At 59.1% G+C, this 20,083-nt stretch overlaps 1 protein-coding gene across 3 annotated transcripts in view; it reads right to left on the bottom strand.

Annotated features, from left to right (window-relative positions):
- WNT4 (Wnt family member 4) overlaps window positions 1-19,854 on the bottom strand; it is a 28,182-nt gene extending 8,328 nt beyond the window's left edge. Inside the window, exons 1-2 of one of the 3 annotated variants that reach the window (XM_027521065.1) lie at window positions 19,692-19,854; window positions 4,984-5,219 (exon numbers count right to left, since the gene is read on the bottom strand). In XM_027521065.1, the coding sequence (XP_027376866.1) occupies window positions 4,984-5,219; window positions 19,692-19,768 (313 nt within the window). In that variant the 5' untranslated portion in view covers window positions 19,769-19,854. The remainder of the gene's footprint in view (window positions 1-4,983; window positions 5,220-19,691) is intronic. The other 2 variants (XM_027521062.1, XM_027521053.1) reach the window with 2 other exon arrangements.
- Window positions 19,855-20,083: the final 229 nt, after the last annotated feature.

The following is a 20,083-nucleotide window of genomic DNA, read 5'->3' as shown; positions in this document are numbered from 1 at the left end:
TGCTGCCGCCAGGAAGCGGCACCGGGACTGCCCTGGTGGTTCCATGGCTAAGACTCTGAGCTCCCCATGCAGGGAACATGGGTTTGACCCCTGGTCAGGGAACTAGATCCCACATGATGCAGCTAAGACCCAGCACAGCCAAATAAATATTTAAAAAAAAAAAAAAAAAAGATGCCCTGATGTTCGAACTCGGGGACTAGAAAGAGAGCCTGGGCTGAATCTTCACTTGGCTGTGACTTATCACCTGTCCTGTCCAGGTAGCAGCCAGGGCCTGACAGGGCCTCAGAGCTCAGGGAGTCTGCTCTCTCGGGACCGGGGTGCGGTGGAGCTCACAGAGCAGGGTGTGAAGAGGCAGGGGGGTCCCCAGCATCCTCCACAGAGGAAGGAGCCGGGAGCCAAGGAGTTGGCGTCTTCCCCACCTTTCCGCATCCTGCTCGGGCTAGCCCCGCTCGGAGACCCCCGCCCATCCTGTTCAGGGTAACCCTGAACTTTCACCGGACCGCACGGCCTTTCCTTCCCTGCTCAAGCCCTGGTCATTCGTCATTCCTTCCACAAATGTTTATCAGTTACATGCGCAGATGCTGCCCCAGGCGCAGGGATCCAGCAGTGACCAGACCGCACAGAGGCCATCCCACATCTGGCCCCGAGTGCCTGCCCCGCCAAGAACTTCTGCCTGCCCCATTCCTGCTGCCCCCCACCGCCTGCCAACTTCACCAAACTTCTGGCATAGTCTCAGCCCAGAGCACATGGCTTGGCCCTGACTTACACACTGTCTTCATGGGTCACCATCTGTCTTGCCTCTGTAGGCCAGGAGCAGAGGGGGTCCACTGCCCGGGGGTGGAGGGGGTGCAGGATTAGAGCCACGCTGCCTCGGGCAGCGCTGGCGGTAAGAGAGCCGTCCCTGCCCCTGGGAGTCATTCAGGCATTTGGAGACATCATCTCTGAATCCTGACGGGGGGGCAAGGATTGCCCCCTAGCTGCCTTTCCAAGGGATATGCCGCTGAAGCTTGGACAGGGGATGGACTTTGCCCAGGGTCTGCTGCCTGCATCAGGTCTGGTTCTGGGTGGGTTACACCCTCTGCCTGCTGCACCACTTTTCTCAGCTATGACGTGGGAATAATACTACATGCTTGCAGTTGTCGTGAGGGTGGTTGGATGTAAGGCAGTGCCCTCCACAAATGGGGCTCTTTTCTCCTCCAAGAATGGCCTGGCTCTTGGAGGGATCTGTGACCTATTACCTTTCCAGGTCTGAGGTCATGACCCCAGCCAGGCAGCTCATGAATCTGGGAACCGGCCAAGCCCCCTGACCCCAAAGCCTGGGAGCTGCGAGAGAGGCCTGCCCAGGCCAGTTGCTGCCCCAAATCTCAGCATCTGATGACGACGGGTGGCTTTTCTGGGGCAGAGGTCCACCCTAGATGGTGACGCCCTACGAGTGAGCGCAGGGGAGGGGCCCACTGGCAGGTGAGGACGCCGAGGCTCGGAGGGCCGTCCCTCCCCAAGGCCACACCGCCCACACTCTTTCCTCAGCGTCTCAGCCACCCTGGGAGGGACGAGTCCCTTCTCTTGTTCAGTGGGGATAGAGTAAGGCTTTCCCAGGGGGCATTTTACTAGGGAAGAAAACGGAAAATGCAACAGTGATGAGATGGACGGGTGGGAAGAGCTCAGACTCCTCCAAAACATGATGGCCCTGGCCTGGTGTGGCTGCCCGGTGTAATGCCCTGGTGTGGCTGCCCGGTGTGATGGCCTGGTGTGGCTGCCCGGTGTGATGGCCTGGTGTGATGGCCTGGTGTGGCTGCCCAGTGTGATGGCCCGGTGTGATGACCTGGTATGGCTGCCTGGTGTGATGCTGTGGTGTGGCTGCCCGGTGTGATGGCCTGGTGTGATGGCCTGGTGTGATGGCCTGGTGTGGCTGTCCGGTGTGATGGCCCGGTGTGATGGCCTGGTGTGATGGCCTGGTGTGGCTGCCCTGGTGTGATGGCCTGGTGTGGCTGCCCGGTGTGATGGCCCGGTATGATGACCTGGTATGGCTGCCTGGTGTGATGCTCTGGTGTGGCTGCCTGGTGAGTGCCCGCCCTGACTCAGCCCCAAGGAGACTGGACGCTTGACCGAGTCACCTGGACTTTTAGTCCCGAGCAGGTTCCAGCCAAACCTGGTCGGAGTCTCGGCGTCTCCCTGAGCTTGCTTGGGAGGGCTGGGCCCCCTCCCTGGTTCCTGGCACAGACACAGGCGAGGAAAGCACTTCTCAGCAGGGTCCCTCACCGGCCTCAGGCTGCACCAATCCGCGCCTCCCCTCCTCTGCCCCTTGAGTCTGTGCCCTGACTTGCTCTCTGCCATTGGATGGCATCCATCGACTGTATCCTCCATGCCAGGCTCGGCCGTGTGCTGGGAAGCCGGTAAATGAGACATCTGTCTTGCCTTGAAAGAGTTCACGGTTTAGGGATGGGGGTGGGGGTGGGGTGGGGGAGAAGGCCAGCACAGGTCAGTGTGAAAGGTGTACTGAGAGCCATGTGGGCACACGAGGTTGAGACAAGAGTGTGTGTGTGTGTGCGTGCGTGTGTGTGTATTAAGGGAGTGAGAGAGTGAGAGAGAAATTGATGAGTCAAGTGGGTTAAAATGTAAATAGCTGGTGAATCTAGGTAAAGAGCCTATGGCAATTCTTCATAGGAAAAATAGAACTCATACATTCAGAGAAAAAATTGGTGGTGCAGAGGCAGAAGCAGGGGTGGAGGTGGGCAAAATGGGTGAAGGGGGTCCAAAAGTACCAACTTCTAGTTAAAACAATAAATGCGTCGTGAGGACGTGATGTCCAGTGTGGTGACTATAGATAGTAATGCTGTACTTCACGTTTAAAGGTGGATAAGAAAGGAGATCTTAGAGGTTCTCACCACAAGAAGAAAATGTCTACATCTGTGTAGTGATGGATGTTAACTAGACTTTCTGTAGTGATCACTTTATAATATATACACGTTATTGAATCATTATATTATACCCTGAAACTAACATAATGCATGTCAATTATTTCTCAGTTTAAAAAAAATAGGAAGATGAAAGCTGACTGAATAAACCCATCACGTAGAAACCTTTTTATAAAGAGTACATGGTGGGGCTTCCCTCGTGGTCCAGTGATTAAGACTCAAGGGTTGTGGGTTCGATCCTTGATTGGAGAGCTAAGATCCCACATGCCTCAGGGCAGCCCAAGATCCAAAAGAGAAGCAATATGGTAACAAATTCAATGAAGACTTAAAAAATGGCCCATGTCAGAAAAAAGTCGTTAAAAAAAAAGAAGAGCGTATGAGAATTCCTTGTACTATTGTTGCAAATTTTCTCTAAGTTCGAAATTATATAAAAAAACAATTACCAAAAAAGGGGGAAAAAACCCCCAGCATGAACAAAGAGCTCTGGAGCCCCGAGGAACAAAGCAAGCCCCCTGCCTGCAGGAGCTGAGAAGACTGGAGGAGGGGGAAAGAGAAAGACTGGCGGAGAAGGAGGGCTGGGTGCCTGGGTGGAGGAAACAGCACGTGCAAGGCACGGGGGTATGAGAGCGCCTGGCGTGTGAGACCCTGCCCATCTATTCACCAACCCACCCGAAACCCAGAACACCTGTTGTGTGCCAGGGGCCTCGCAGGCCCAGGGTCTGCTGCTGAGCCTAGGATCTGGGCCTCAGCAGACAGACAGACACCCTGGTCCCGGGAGGGCCTCGGCTCCCCAGCTGCACCCTGGGGCTCTGCTGCTTCCACGAAGCAGCAACTTTTAGCTGGGCCAAGCACGATCGTGCCTTCTTTGGCCACTGCCAGCTCTGGGGAGAAAGGCTTCCAAATTTCTATCGCAGTCGGTTTCCAACAACATCTAAATGGTTTGCCACAAGCCCGGCAGCCCCAGCCTTCCAGGATCACAGGTGCCAAGACAAAGGTTGGCCCAGGATCGCCCTCCTGCTGCCCGGGCACATCACGGGGCCCGTGGACAGTCGGTGGCCTGGAGTGTCAGTTTCACGCTCAGGAAGTAGTAGAAGAGGAAGCTGGTTCACAGCGCGCCCTGGAGGACAGCAGCTTGACCTGGTGCCCTCCTGGGGAGCCTTCCAGTTGCCTGGAGTGTCCTCTATGCCCTGGCCCACCTTCCTCTGGCTTGAAGGCCTTCTCATACTCCTGGTGTCAGCTGAGGGCCCACCTCCTCGGGGAAGCTTTCCCCCTGAGCACCTGCCCTGGCTGGGGCAAGGTCCACCCCGGGCTCCTGAGGCTCCTGTGTCCCCTCACCGTGGGTAAGACAGAATACTCCCTGGAGCTGGACCTCGTGGGCTCAAGGCCTGGCTCAGCCGCTTTTAGTTCTGTGACCGTAAGCAAGTGACTTAGTCTCTGGGTGCTGCAGTTGCTTCATTTGCAAGACGGAAGCCTATCTCAAGGGGCCAGGTGAGTTTGTATCACTTAAAACACTTCAACAGTTTGGTTCCTTGCCGGTGCTGTGGGTGTGACGGCCACTGCCCCAGCTGGACTGTCAGCACTGACCTTGACCGTGAGCCTGGGAGGACAGGATCCAGGTGGTGTTCCTCCCGGGGTCTCCGAGCCGGGCATGGTCAGGTTCCCAATAGGGTTTGTCAAAGGTACGGACAAAGGAGGAGGTCTTGCCTACGGCAGGCTGAGAGCTAAGGTAAGAACAGGGTGGGCTGGAGGGCTGGAGGCCCCGGATCTGATGTCTGATTCTGCTGTTCACCCTCTGAGGAGCTCCAGGCAGCTCCATTCTTTCCCCTGCCCGAGTCTTGGATTCTGAGTGAAACAGGATGATGACCCCAGGACTGAAGATGCTGCCGGGAATATTGCACTACAGTGTCAGTGAATGAAGGCCCTCCTGCCTCCAACCCCCGCCTCCGCTGCGTCCTGCTCACTCCCGGGCCTCCTGTGATGAGTGATGGACCAGTCAAGCCACTCCTAAGCACATGACTCCCCTTCCCGCCCCCCGAGGAGACGGCACCCCCACGAGCCCCGCCCTCACCTTGCGTCACCACCTTGCCGAAGACCGGCAGCGAGTCGAGCGTGGAGCAGTTCCAGCGCCGGTTCCGGAACTGGTACTGGCACTCCTCGATGGCGAGCTGGGCGCCGCGGCGCACCGAGTCCATCACCTCCAGGTTCCGCTTGCACATCTGTACCTGCCTCTGGATCAGGCCCTTGAGCTTCTCGCAGGTCTCCTCCTCGGAGATGCTTCCCACCGACGACAGCTTGGCCAGGTACCTGGGGAGAGCGGGGTTGGGTGGGGGTGGGACGCCAGGCAGAGCGCCTCCCCTCCTCCTTCCACGCCCAGGCGGAGGCCCCCCGCCATGTCCAGGGCTCTGGGAGCCAGGTGTCCCAGCGATGAGCCCCTGGCTTCTCTCTGGATCCAGGGACAGCCCTCCTGCCTGGGCGGTGGAGGGCAGAAGTGGGGAAGGGCTGTCTTGTACAAGGCCTCGATCTCAGCTGGAGTTAAAGGAAGCCCTAGGAGAGCCGCTGACAGAGCCTCCGTGGGATCCCTCCCCGCCTGGGGGGCCCCTGGGCCATGGGCATCTCAGCCCCGATGTTACGCCAGACCTTGTCCACTCCAAGCCCTGCATGTCGAGATGCCCTCTGTCTGGGAGCCTTGGAGCCGCCGTCTGGTCTGCTGTGTCTCTTTCCCTCATCCCCAGGCAGGGACCCCCGCGACCTAAGCCCACCTTCTGGCTAACAAAGGCCGCAATCCTCATTGCCAGCCATTTCCCAGGCCCCCAGGCAGAGACCAGAATCACAGCGGTGGCACTCAGGACAATGTGTGCAGTGAGGACTTGGGGCTGGGGACGGCAATGAGGGCGTGTGAGCTTTGAAAACAAAGGCTCCCTGCTCAGCCTCTGGATTCTTCACCGCCCGGGGATGAGGCATCAGCACTTGCCCCACCTCACAGGGTTGGAAGGGGATCCCAGGCCAGATAACACAGCTTTCTGTCAAGGCACTCTGCGACCAGGTACATGTGAGAGGGGGCTTCATTGCACCCATTTCAGCGGAGGACAGAGCGTGACTGTTTTGACTCTGTAATCTTTTGACCACACCACATGGGACGTAGGACCTTAGTTCCCCAGCCAGGGATCAAACCCACTTCACCCCCAATCTATGAGTTGACAATTATTGTGCCCATTTCATGGACTCCAACATGAAGGCTAAGAGGGTGACACGCCCAAGGGGATCCAGGTAGCAAGTGACAGAGCCAAGCTTCAGACCCCTCCGACCCCATGGGCCTTTCCCCTGCCTGTCCTCCTCCGTAAGGGCTCCAGAGGGCTCTACCCTGTCTGATGACGATGATTTTGTGATCTGGGCCAGGATGCAAGGGGCCCTGGAGCAAGATACAAGGATGCTCACTGGGGTGGGAGCAGAGCTGGGGAAAGACCCTGTGAGGAAGAAGAGCGGTTTCCCTCGCAAGGGAAGAGTGAGCACCTACTAAGTGTCAGGTCATATTTCAAAGCAGGGAGGTGGCCATCAGAGTCACCCGACTTGTAAGGGAGAGCAGGCCTGCCTTGCGTCTGGGTCTGGATGACCCCGAGGCTTGTGCTCCAAACTCGGCCCCTCAGCCTGTCCCCACCCACCCATCCGAGCATCCTTGGCCAAGGCCAGTGCACATAGTAGGCACGCAAGTAGCAGTCTGATGGTGGAAGGAGAGCTGAGTGGGGACTCTGGAAGGCCTCCCTTTCTATCTCTTCACTGGGAGGTGCACCTGCCACCTCTTAGGGCAGGGCTGCCAGGTGCTGCCTCCCAGGTTCTTGGAGATACAGCAGAGTGCACAGAATCACAGCCTTCAGGAATGAGACAGATGGTCTGGTCCAGACTCCTTATGTTACTGGTAAGCTCAGAGAAGGAAAGGGACCGTCCCACCAACTTCCCACAGGAGACTCAGACCCCAGCTCTACCTACCCTCAGGCTCAGCCCCAACCTCACAGATCAGGGGCTCTGAATATAAAGAGAGGAGGTGTCCTGCTGCACCACACTCCACAGTGAACCAACCCAGCAACCCAGGTCTCCTTGATGCGGGAGCAGTGGTTTTCCGGGGGTGGAGGTGAAGATGCTGGTGCGTCTCACAAGGGAAGCTGCACAGATTTCTATCAGAAAAAGGATAAAGGGGGAAGGTCACCGCTCTGGGACTCAGTTTTCCCACCTGTAATGTGAGGGGGTGACCACCAGTTATGGCCAAGTCAAGGAACCGTTGTCAGGCCATTACAGAGATCCTGTATGTGAAAGATGGTCTGAGCCAGGGCCTCAGACAATGGGGTGTGAGTGTGACATCTGTTTGCCAAGTGAAGGAATGAATAAATGCACGGTACCCAGATAGAAAATCACACAGAAATCCTAGTAAGACAAGGGAGATTTTTATGACAATGGCAATAAGAATAACTAATTTGAAGGCTGAATGCCGAAGAATGGATGATTTTTGAATTGTGGTGCTGGAGAAGACTCTTGAGAGTCTCTTGGACTGCAAGAAGATCAAACCAGTCAATCCTAAAGAAAATCAACCCTGAATATTCATTGGAAGGACTGATGCTGAAGCTGAAGCTCCAATACTTTGGCCACCTGATATGAAGAGCCGACTTGTTGGAAAAGACCCTGATGCTGGGAAAGATTGAGGGAAGGAAGAGAAGGGGACGAAAGAGGATGAGATGGTTGGATGGCATCACTGACTCGATGGACTTGAGTTTGAGCAAGCTCTGGGAGATAGTGAAGGATAGGGAAGCCTAACATGCTGGGGTCGCAAAGAGACACGACTTAGCGACTAAACAACAACAGCAACGGCCCTTAATCAGTAAAGCCTAACACTTTACTTACGTGATTGCATTTAATCCTCAGCAAGCCAATGAACTCCCATTTTACAGAGGTTAAAACTGAGGCACAGATACTTTGCCTTGTATGCCATGTCACACGGCAAGTAAGAGGCAGAGCCAGGACTTGACCCTGGTTTTGCCTGACTTAAAAGCCTTTGGTAGAGACAATATTCTTTTAAGTGGCTCAAGGACTTGAATGTCACCGGTGGGCAGAGGCTGCTGGGAGCTGGGTTCGTTGGACCTAAGGACATGGGCCAAGGTGTAGATAGATGGTGGGCTACCTGTGGGTTGCCGAGCTCTCCCCACTGGCAGCATACCACCAGCAGCTGGATTCTTTTTGTCGGGCATGGGGGCTGGACTAGAGTGATGGTTCTCAAACCTAACTGTGCAGGAAAATATTTGCGGGGGTTTGCCGAGAGCGCGGGTGTCTGGGCCCCACTCCAGGCGGAGTTTGGTGGGTGTATGGGCTTTTGAACACATTCCCCGCAGCAGCTGTGAAGCCAGGCTGGCACCCACCTGGAGGCAGCTTTAGGGGAAGCCCAGGGTGACCACAGGTGGTGTTCCCTCCCCAGTCCCCCGGGAAGCTGATTCTGGCGCGCTGTCTCTTCCTCACGGCTGCACCGGTGCCCTGCTTGCTGGGCCTCCCTGCATCTGGCTTTCCTGATCCGGGAAGTGGAGGTAGTGATTTTGACCCCCAGGCCGCTGGGAGAAGTTAACCTGCTGTGGCATGGCTGTTGCGTCTTGCTCTCAGCTGATTTTTGGGTGCGCCGTGATGCTGAGGCTCTCGCCCTTCCCTAGCAACTCGGGAGGTGGAGATGGGTGATCTTAGGGAGAGGCAGCACACCCCCTCACTCTCCCCCCATTGCCTGCCTCCCAGGAGGCTCCCAGTCTTTGCCCAGAGGAGGCACAGAGGCTTGGTAGCATCCCTGTGAGGCCTGGGCAAGGCCTCCTCAGAAGGGAGACGGGGGTGGAAAGACGGCTGAGGGTCCGCGGGAGGGTGCCTCTGCAAGGGGAGGGGGCCCTATCTGGGTCCACGGTACCCCCAGCCCAGCTGTGGGGCTGGCACCACTTGGCGCTCCTGGCCTGCAGGGGGCGCCAAGAGCCTGGCTACTGGCCATGGGCCAGGTCCACGTTGGGAGGCCGCAGGGTGATGGGGGACTAGGAGTTGGGCCTACAAGTTGGATCCTTTTCTGCTCAGATGCCAGGGCTGGCTTCTAGGAGAAGGTGGGGGGGCGGTGACACGGGGGCACAGAGCTGGCCGGCCCCCACCTCCGCTCTGCCCCCCTCTCGTGTCTTGCCGAGGGGCTGGGGGAAGGGGAGGGCAGGTGGTGCAGAAGCTTGGCCTCTGTTCCAAGGTGGGGGTTCTCCGGGCAGGGCGAGCAAGCTGGGGAGGCCTGGCGGAGCCACCCGCCTACGGTGCGACCTTGGACCAGTCCCTGCCCTGTTGGAGCCTGTCTCTTCAGGGTACTACTGCAGACGAAAGGGTCAGAGCCCGCAGGATGGAGGGGTTTAAGCCGCAGAGGCCTCTGGCCCCATCCCACGCAGGCTGATAGAGGGAGCCCCTGCCGTTGAAGACGGGGGACACGGACCAGAGGAGCCCTCTACCCTCCGCCCGCCCCCCGCCTACCCCTGCCGCCGCTCAGAACTCAACGAGGGACACAGGCTGAAATAACAGTAGAAGGGATTTAGGGGTGAGCTGCTGGCCTGCCACGGCCGTGAGTCACCGGGATGGCTTCCAGAAAGAAGCTGAGAAAGCTCTTCTGTTGAGGAGTGTCCCTGCCCCCCAAGGCTGGCACCAATGCCCACCACCCCCAGCCCCTGCTTTCGTCTGGCCCCTCAGCTGACCCCTTCCATGGTAAGAGCAGCACAACCCTAAACCCTCCAATTCTCTCTTGCCTGGAAAGGGCGGGACGTCAGAACTGAAATGGGACTGGGACTGGAGAAGGGGCGGGGGGCTTAGGACCCCAAGCCTCATGGGCCCTGGCCCGCACTGCTTCTTCAGTTAGGATGCCTGGCTTCGTTTTACAGATGAGCAAACTGGGGCCCAGAGAGGGGGCGTGACACCCCAGAGTCACACAGCTAGTGAGCAGCAACGCTGGAATGCAAACCCAGCTCACACTGGGCCCTTTTCTCCCCTGCACCCCGGCTGTGGATCTGCCTCGCTCGACAGCTGCAGGGTGTCACGCCCCGCTCGGTGTGTGTCCAGCCTGTGGCCTCCCCGACGTCCAGCACAGGCTGTGACCGTAGAAGGTGCTCAGTGAATGCTTGCAGCATAGATGGAGGGCCCTGTGCTCATGAGATCCCTTCAGCTCCCCTCCTGCAAAGTGCTCAGGAGAGGGGAGGGCGGGGGTGACCGAAGAACCTGGGGGCTCCTTGGCTGTTGGGCCTGCGGAGGACTTAGAGAGCCCAGGGGGCAAGGCCAAGCTGGCCCCAGGGGCCTCAGGAATGCCCTCCGCACACCCTCAGGTGGCTCAACCTTTCCCCCAGAAACACGCGTGCTGCTCTCTGACCTGGGGCTGGGCCTGGCTCAGATGTCAAGTGCACAGGCCATTCCTGGGGGAGACACGGAGCATGGGGCCACCCCTGCCTCTTCCCTCGTTGGGGTTGCATCGCCCCTGTTTAGGCTGCTTCTGGCCGCTGCTGAGCACAGTCTTAGCCATTTGCCACCTGCTGCCCAGGGCCACCCAGGACTCCAGCCACAGCCGTGCCATCGATCAGGTTACCCCCCCCACCCCCCACCCCGGGCCGCCCCGCTGCCAGCCAGCGCGTGCCCGTCTCCTCTCGCAGGGGCTCGGGGTCGGCCAGGCTCCTCCCAGGAGGCCCTCCCTGCGGCCCGTGCCTGCTGCCTGCGAGGCCGGAGGGCCCTTGGCCCTGCCAGGGAGATCAGATCCTCTCAGCCACCTGCTGTTTTCATTAGAAACTAAAATTAGCTGGGCTTGTCCCAAGCTTTTCCAGGTTTGCTGGCTTTTTTAAAAAAAAAAAAAAATATATATATATATATATATATATATATAAAAATTCCTAAAGGAAAATCTGCACCTCTCTGCCTCCTGCCCCGGCTCTGATCTGCGCAGTCATGAGGACCGGGGATGGGAAATTGCTGGAGCGTTTGGGAGGCCGGGCAGGTCAGTGCCCTGGGTCCCGGCCCCCGGGGGGGCAGGTGGGGGCTGGGAGGCCGGCCCGGGCCTCTCTCTACCCCCTCCTCCCTCGGGCCTCCCTGCTGCCCAGGCCGCATTTAGAGCCTCCCGAGGAGCAGTCGTGCCTGCCGGGCGACACCAGGAAGGAAGGAGGCCAAGAGACTGGGAGGAGGAGCCCGAGGGAACCGGGTGCCTGCTGATCGGAGAGCTGCCCGCCCGGGGAGACGCAGCCGGGTGAGGGACAGAGGGTCTGCGACCCGTCTGGGCACCCCCGGCACTCCTGGCAGGTGGGGAGTCCCTGGTTTCCCAGGAGCCGTCCACATCCCCAGCTGTTTTCAGGCCTTGGAGGGCTTCTGTACCCGCAGTCTCAGTCGCCGTAGTAGCCCTGTCCCGAGACTCTCATCCCTTCCCGTGGCAGGCAGCGCTAGGCACTGCCCAAGAGAGATGGACAGACTGGGTCAGCATCCTGTCTCCATGTTACTGGCTGCAAGAGAGGGGCTGTGAGCCTCCGTGTCTTCCCCTCTAGGGTGGGGAGAAGAAGCATTCAGATCTCCAGAGGCTGAGGTGGGTTAAACAGGCACACAGCAGGCACTCCTGTCCTGTTGGCAACACGATTATATATTATCTTTATTCCTTATCATTGGTATGCTCATCAGCAGCGTCAGCATCCGTGCCCTCCCAAAGCCTCTCCTTAGTCCCTTGAGCTGTGGACTCTTCCGGGGGACCCCAGGCTGGTTCGGCTCATTTGTCTTCTTTGGCTTGGCTCCGTCCGCTCCCTCCCACCTGGGTTCCCAGCCCTTCTTTCAACTGAGCCTCCCAGAGGGCAGGACATGTGCCCTTTGGGGACAGTGGATCACCTCAGCCTTGATCCCAACTGTGGATGGTTAACGGAGTCTCCCGATGGAGTCTTCAGTGGTTCTGGCCCGTCAGGTGGGTCCTTTAGGAACGGGCGGTCTGAGGACTCGGGGGATGGTGCTGTTAAGAGATTTGGAACTGGGGACCCAGGCATGAGGATGGCAGAGATAGTGGTGTGCCCAGGGCACCTGGGAACCATTCTTGGGACTAGATGACAGGAAGAGGGACCTTACACCCCTTGTCACTTTGCTCCTCAAACAACAGTCATGTGCTCCACTATATCCTTACATGGACACGTGTGTGCTAACTCACTTCGGTCATGTCCGACTCTTTGTGACCCCATGGACCATAGCCCACCAGGCTCCTCTGTCCATGGGATTCTCCAGGCAAGAACACTGCAGAGGGTTACCATGCCCTCCTCCAGGGGATCTTCCTGATGCAGGGATCAAGCCTGCGTCTCCTGTGGCTCCTGCGTTGCAGGTGGATTCTTTACCACTGAGCCACCGGGTAAATTCATGCAGGATTCTCCAGGTGGGTATCATCCCCTCCGTTTTACAGATGAGGAAACCAAGGTTCAGAGAGGTGCATGTTCAAGGCTGTGCAGCCATTCAGGGGTGGTCAAGACTTGAAAACAGGTCCTTCGGCTTCTAAACTTGGGCTGGCTCATCAGGGTCCAGCGACGGCCCAGGGCACAAAGGACTTGGTGGTTTGGCATCAGTGGGCACCGGTCTGAGGAAGGCAGTCTTATTCTTCCATTAATGGGTCTTTCTAGAGACCCTGTGTCTTTCCTGCCTGACCGTGAAGGCGTCTTTCAGGGGCGAGGGGTGCTGGAGAGGACGATGCCTTGGAGGTTACGTGGCTGCCTGGACAGTGTCTGGGTCTGTGACCTCTGCAGCTTCTCAGGTGGCGGAAGGAGTTGCGGCCATTGGCCTGAAAGCCCTTCAGGGGTAGCCAGTGAGGAGGGGCTGGCCCTGGAGATGCCCGCAGGGGCCGTGGGGTGGTGGGCGCTACCTCCATGCCACTCTTTCCCCAGACGGAGTTTAGCTCCATAGAGCTCTCAGTGCCCACGTCAAGCTCTCTTTGCCCCAAGCGCTTTCCCTCAGTTGCGAGCGGAATGACAGCCTCCCTGCAGCCCAAGTCCCTGCTCCTGTGCCTTAGGGTGCTGTCTGCGCCCCCCCATCTCCTGGGATCCCTGGCTCCCTTTACTCCCCATCCTCAGAAGCTTCAGCACCCCGATCTTCTCTCTCTTTATTTTTTTAAATGTATTCAAGAAACATCTATTGAGCAAGGGGTCAGAGCAAGCACACAGAACAGGGTGGTCTAGCTGAACATGTGTGACGAATCAGCATTGAAGTATTTTGCATGTTTCTTCATCTCTACCTCAATGAAAAAAAGATGGGTTATCGTTGCAGTGTTACAGTCCCAGAATTGTCTGTCTCTTCCTCCGTTTCGACGTCTTACTCCCACCCCCATGTTTCCCCCACTTCCCTACCTGCCATTCCTGGCATCCCGCCCCCCTCCCCATTTCTTATTTCCCATCTCACAGGATTTGTTCCCGGGGGAGCTGGTGGCTGACTCAGGGCCAGCAAATGGCAGCTCAGACCTGAACCTGGCTGGTTCCCGAGCTGCGCCAGGCGGGGAGAAGTTTCCTTCTCTCTCTAGGGGAAGGTGTGGCTGTGGGCCCAGTGGGCGTTGAATTTAAGGCACTTCCTGACCGTGGCTCACCCCCGAATTTGCCAGCAGAGAGCGTCTCCCTTGCAAAGACCCATCCGAGCCTCCTCCCTGGAGTGCCTTGCCTGCCTTGGAGCCATCACACTGTTGAGTGGTTCTCCCCAGCTGGGCTGGGGGGTCCTGGGGGAGGGATGCCAGGAGAGATGGGGAAGCCGCTTGAGCTGTCCAGGGGGCAGTGTGGGCTCCCTGGAGGGAGGCTCATGCCCTGTGTCTCTGGGTTTCTAGCGAGTTCCTCGGCCTTGGTACACCCTTGCTCAAGGCCCAGGCCTGGGGGAGCCAGTGGCTAAGCCCACACTCGCACCCCAACAGGGCTGGCGGGAAAACCTGGGCTCCTCCCTTGTCGCCTGTCACCTCAGCAGGGATGCCGGGCAAGGGGGGTGGGCTGCAGGCCTGCTTTACCTGCCGCAGGGAAAGGTCTGGAAAGCAGTCAGAGACCTCGAGTGGGGTTCCAGCTGTACCACTGCTGTGCCCTGTGACCCCCAGGTGCCTAGCACGGCACCTGATGGAGAAGCTGTCTGGACGAGGAAGTGCTCGCTGTCATCAAACAGGGCTCGCCAGGCACTCGCCCTCCTGCTTGGAGGCTCGGTGTCCCTGGAGGAGGCTGACTTGAGCACTTCCAAGAACCTCTGACTCTGATGGCTGAGATTCCATCCTCTCAGCCCTGGGGTGCCAGGACAGCTGGGCATCCCTGACTCAAGGAGAGTACCCTGCAGTCTCCAGTCCTTGGAGAGGAGTTCCTGAGATCCAGTTCTGCAGTGACTTGTGTGTGAACACAGTGAGAAATGGTCCCAGAGGACTGTTCGGAGTCACAGCGGCAAAGAGGCCCCTCTGGTCTCATCGGCGGTGTCATGATGCTTCTAAGGGGCCTCTCCAAGTTCTCTTGTGAGCCGAGAGCTGTCGGGGTGGTTCCTTCCCTCCTTATACTCCCCGCCACCCCCCGCCCTTCGCCTCTTTTCTCAGACCAGGTCCCCTCTGCTGCGGGGGTTCTGACTTGGCCAGGGAACTAACAGAGTTTGGTTTCGAGTTTGCCAGGAGACGGGGGAGGCAGAGAGGGGTTGGGAGGGGGAGAGGGGGAGCTGGGGGTCACGGCAGGGAGCGAGCCTTCTCCCGGCTTTGGCTGGATCACAGAAGATGCAGCTCAGGACTCAGAGATAAAACCTGGCAACTCCTGTGGAAATCTGGACAGCAACCATGGGGTCACAGCCCCGCCTCCCAGCTGAGTCCGCTGAGTGGTTCTTGCAGGCTTGTTTGTAGTGGGGGTGATGGGGTGGGCAACTGTCACCCTCCACACCCCCGTCATCGGTGGCTCCCTGGCCAACTCCATGCCCTGTTGGCTCAGACCAAGCCCTTCTTCCCAGAGCGGGGGACGAGAGGATGAGGCTTGGTGCAAATGCTCAGCTCTCCCAAGGCACCCACAGGGCCCAAGCTGGGCGAGTTTCAACAGGTTTGGGGAGCACTGTCTTGTCAGATGCTGAGTTGCTCAATTGCTAATCCAGGGTTGAGGGAAGAAAGTCAAGCCACGGCAGACAGCTGGGCCATGATTGCTGCTTGAACAAACCCCTCAGGCAGGCCTGGTCCCGGGGCCCCGAGAGGAGGGTAAGGGGAGAAAGTGCTCTCAGCTTGGCTCTGAGTGGGTGCCCTGGCCCAGAGCTGTGGGCCAGAGCCGCGCATCTGCTGGGTGACAGCCACGCATCCTGACACCCACTTTGGCACATCTGAGCATCACCCGTGGCTCGGGGCAGTAAGGCAGAGCTTCCCTCCCACTCAAAGCGGGAGGGCCCAATCTGATGGGGCCTGATGTGACAGCAACTTACAAGCCTCAGGAGCGAACAGGCCTGTCCTTCCTTTGTTCGTGAAATGTTGACTGAGAAGCTACTACAGGCCCGGCATGTGCCAGGCACTGAGGCTGCTGGGAGGTGTTCATGCCACAGCCTTGGCCTCCGGAGGTTTCTCACCTTGCAGAGGAGCCGCATTATTTGGAAATGGCAGCCCACTCCCGTATCCTTGCCTGGAGAATTCCGCGGACAGAGGAGCCTGGTGGGCTACATACAGTCCATGGGGGGTCGCAAAGAGTGGGACACGACTGGAAGGCTAAACAGCAACATGTGACGGGAAACAGTTCTCTAAGGAGAGGATGGAAACCCACGAGGTCTGGACATCTGAGAGCAGGTCAAGTACTGCCTCTGCCATGCAGGATGTCCCTTGGGGAAGTCACTGCACCTCTGGGCCTTTGAAGTGGGGTTGAATATGGACTCCCTCCTCTGAAGGGGAAGGGGCAGAGGTTATATGGTTCTTATAAGGAAATGGGTGTGAAAATGCTTCGTAAGCCATTGAGTCTCAACCAGGGGTGATTCTGCCCTCCAGGGACATTTGACAACGTCTGGGGACATTTCTGGTGGTTCCCTGGCTGGCGGGGGTTGGGGGGGGGCTTGGGCGGCAGGGCGCTACAGGTGTCTGATGGGTAGAGAGGCCAGGGATGCTGCTAAACATTCAACAACGCACAGCACAGGCCCCAAGTACCAACGGAGAGAAATCCCAGTGCAAACTGTAAAGAGCCATGGGCGTGCCAGCGATTGTAATTCAACGCCCAGGGCCGTAGGAGGGGACCCACGGGGGTGCGCTTTTGCTCTTTAGAAGGGAGCGGGGGTTTCAGCCAGAGACTAGGGGGACACTTCCTGGGGCAGACAGACCATGCCTTTAGCTGCGGGGCCGGCACTGCATGTCTTGGCTGGCTCTGGCTGCACGGGCCCAGCACGCCAGGCGTTACTCTGCTTGTGGGCTCTCTCTGTAGCCTCAGCACCCTCACGTGTCTCTCCCATTTTACAGATGAAGAACCCGAGGCTCAGAGAGGGTAAGTACCTTGTCCGAGGTCACCCCTCTGGTCAGGGGCAGACCTGGGATGGAACTGTATGCCATCTGCCCTTGCCACGCTGCTGGACGACCTGTGAATGTAGCACAGGCCCCCTGGCTGTGCCTACTGGGCCTCCAAGGGGGCCCCAGCTCAGCACATCATCGCCTTTCTTCAGGAAATCCACCATGATAAAATATTAGTTTATCTATTCTATCTTAGTTTATCTGTCTAACTCTTCCAGTACTTCTATCTGGGGTTCAGAACAATCTGCTGAGGATTGTGGCCCAGAGGGAGAAAGAGGCCATCCCAGGCCACCCAGCTCTGAGGACCAAGTCTCCTGACTTCCAGCATGGCCCCCGTGCCGGGGGAAACACGCAGAGACTTTTACAAGCCCAGGTCTGTGGAAGATCCAGGCTTTCCACTGATGGACTGTTTCATCCATCCCTCCCTCTCTCCCTCCCTCAGTGGTGGGAGCTGCCACAAGCTGTCAACTCACTCCTGGTGCCAGACACAAGTCTAATCAACAGCTTCTAGCTTCTCTGGGCTTGCCCAGGCCTCAGGCTACAGAGCCCTCCCAGCTCCAAGCTCCATCCTGCCCAACAGCTGCACGCAGCGGGACACCTGGCCTCTCCGCCAGGCCACCCGCCCTACGGAGACAACAGACAGCATCAGCTCTTGCAACCGGACAGCCAGCCGGCCCTGGCCGGAAGCCTGATTCCAGGTACTGGAAGGGGAGTGGACACCCCGGCCTTGCCCCTCTGAGAGTGCTGCCAGCCATCCTCTTGGGGCCAGACCTCCAGCATGGCTGGAAAAGACACAGTGCCAGCCATCATGCCTGGACGGACATCTGCCTGCCAGAAACTTTTCCTTCTACAGGCAGCTTTTGGGTTAGACGCCTCTGCCATTTACCAGCCAGGTGACTCGGGCCATCACCTCCGTGATCCTCAATTTTCTTATCTGTAAAATGGGATTCAGATTCAGAGGATCTATTCTAATGATTGCTGTCAGGATTCTACAACCTTCAGGCCAAGTCCCCTCCGTGACCGCTCCAGCTCACACTCATCTCCTTCCTCCGACAGCTACCGCATGTTCACGGTCTCATGCATCCGTGGTCTGCTTTTACCTTGTCTTCCTCCAAGCTCCTTGGAGGCCCGGCTGTGACATCTATTTCCCCCAGAGCTGGCCCAGTCCCTCACCTGGGGATGGACCCAGTCTTGGAATATGCCCAGAGATCTCTTCTCCATCACAGCCTTTCTGGATTGGCGGGGGTCCTGGGAAGCCCCTTGTTTCTCCTGCCTTGGGCCGAACAGAGACCCTTGGCTTGAAGCCCGGGCTGGAGCAGGAGCGAGCTGGGTCATCTGGAGACCTGCTGCATGGCAACCTGAACCATCGCGGCTGCAGAGAACAGGTTTGCCAACCTCTCTTCTCCTTCTAGGCCGCCCCTCTTCACCCCACCCCACTTGGAATTCCCCACGGTTTGCATGACCCAAAGCTGGAGCAGCCTCCCTGGTTGGGATTTGGGGCTTGGATGTGGCTGAAGGTGGGTAGTGACACTACCTGGGCCACTCTGGCTTAAGTTTGGGACGGCTTCAGGGAAGGAGGTATGTCACTGCCTGGAAGTCAGAGCATCTGGGATCAGTTCTCTGCTCTGAGATGAGCAAGTAGCTGCCCCTCCTGGGGCCTCGGTGTCCTCATCTGTAAAATGAGCCCAAACACTAGATGCTCTTGAAGAACTCCACTGTGGATGTCTCGCTCTTCCCGGAAGGCCTGGGTCAGACCCTTGAATTGTCGCTTCCTCCTCTGCCTTTTTGTAGCCCTCAGCCCTGGGCCAGTCATACCAGTTCTTGCTCCTGCTGGCTTTGGAGACCCTGGCTCTGAACCCATGCTTTCCAGGGACCATGAACTTCCCCAAGTCCCACTCAGCCCCTCTCCTTGGCTCTGTGACCCCCAGGCCCCACTCGGAGCGGGGAGGGGGGGTGGCCTGCCGAGGGGTAGCAGGAGGAGGTGGTGGTACCCTGGTCTCTGTACACTTTGCCACTGCCCCTGAAGTGTTAATCAAATTAAGTCTCCAAGAAAAACAAAACCTCCACAGCCACTTTGGGCTGCCTTGGAGTCGCTCACTCTCGCTCTCAGAACAGCTGGGAGAATTCCACATCACCTCCGTCCCCCAAGCCCTGGGTGGCTTTGACCCCAGCAAACGCACTCCTTCCAGCCTGCAGGGCCCCAGCGGCCGCAATGACCTCATAGCAACAGCCATTGGACACTCGGGGCAATTTCATGGGAGATATTTGTTCTTTGGTCTTGATGCAGAGAGAATTTTTTCCTCTCCCGCTGTCTCCATGGAAACCCCAGCTACACTGTTGGCTATCCCCCTTCCCACCTCATGCTTTTCAGATCAATATTGGAGCTTGGCTCCCCACTGGCCACAGCGGCCGATGGGGGCAGAGTTCTGGGCAGAAGCAATGGGGACCAGGGTGAAGCCTGGGGCAGGGGTGAAAACCATCACTAAGGGGGATGAAGAACGGGTCCAGGGCCCTCTTGCTTCCTTGCCACCCACTCATGGAAGCTCATCCGTTTAGAATCCCCCACTGCCCCCAGCAAACCTTCAGCCCCAGCCCAATAAGGGAGAAACAGGTCACAAGCGGTCACTGCCCCCTCTTCTTAGGTGAGACTTAGGGAGCCGGGGGCTGCTGCCTCTTAAAGCTCTGGACGGAGTTTCTTCCTGCTCCAGGGAGAACCAAGGCCGGCCAGCGCCAGCTGCCGGAGGCCGGCCGGCCGGTCTCTTCCCTGCTTCTATCCCGGCTCCTGGGCCCCCAAGCAGGACAGGTCCCTGCACGCCTCCGGCCCAAAAGGCAGCGCCGCGCGGGCAGCTAGGCGCGGGGAGCTCACTCCTGGACTTCGGCGGGGATTAACCTGCTATTAGCAGCCAGGGTCCTCGCCCGTCATGCGCTTGCTCGGCGACCTGTCAGCCCAGCCCGGGCTGCGCCCAGCACCCGGCACCCCGCCCCTGCCGCCGTCCCGCGCTCGCGCCCCTTGCGCTCCCGGGCTCCCCACGCCGCCTCGGGGTGCGGGCGGTCGCCACCACCCCTGCCGCCCCTGAGCTGGGAGCCGGACGCGGGCAGAGGGGTGTTCAGAGGGAGGCCGGGGCAGTGGCGGCGGCGGCGGCGCACAGGGCGGTCGAGCCTCGCGTCCCGCGGCCAAGACACCTGCCGGGCGCCCCCGCGCCCGCTGCCCCCCGCGCCGCCTGGCACCGGCCGCGGCCCCCGGGGCCCGCCCCGCCCCGGCACCCACCCGGCCCGGCCGGGTCCAGACTTACAGCCAGTTGCTCGCGGCGGCCGAGAAGACGGCGAAGACCAGGAGGCGCAGTGAACGCAGGCACCAGCGGGGACTCATGGTGCCGCCGCGGGCGCCGGCCCCGGGCAGCGGCTGCGGCCGCGGGGGCGGGTGTGGGGGGACCTCCCGTCCGGGCGGCAGGTGGGCGCCCCGCAGGCGGGCTGGGGCGCGGCGCCGGGCGCGGGCCGGGGCGCGCGCGGCGAGGCTCTGCCTCCGTGCCTGCCGGCAGCCCTGCCCGCTGCTGCGCCCGCTGCCCGGCGCGGACCAGACTGTCAGCGCCGCCCCAGAGCCGGGATGCGGCGGCAGCGGCGGCGGCGACGGAGGCGGGCGGCCGGGGGGGGCGGGCCGGGGGCGGGCCGAGGATGGGGTTACCTG

The sequence above is a fragment of the Bos indicus x Bos taurus genome, chromosome 2 (genome assembly GCF_003369695.1).
Source record: "Bos indicus x Bos taurus breed Angus x Brahman F1 hybrid chromosome 2, Bos_hybrid_MaternalHap_v2.0, whole genome shotgun sequence".
NCBI lineage: Eukaryota > Metazoa > Chordata > Mammalia > Artiodactyla > Bovidae > Bos > Bos indicus x Bos taurus.
Note: the sequence above shows the minus strand (reverse complement) of the source record. Positions and strands in the feature narration are given on the sequence as shown.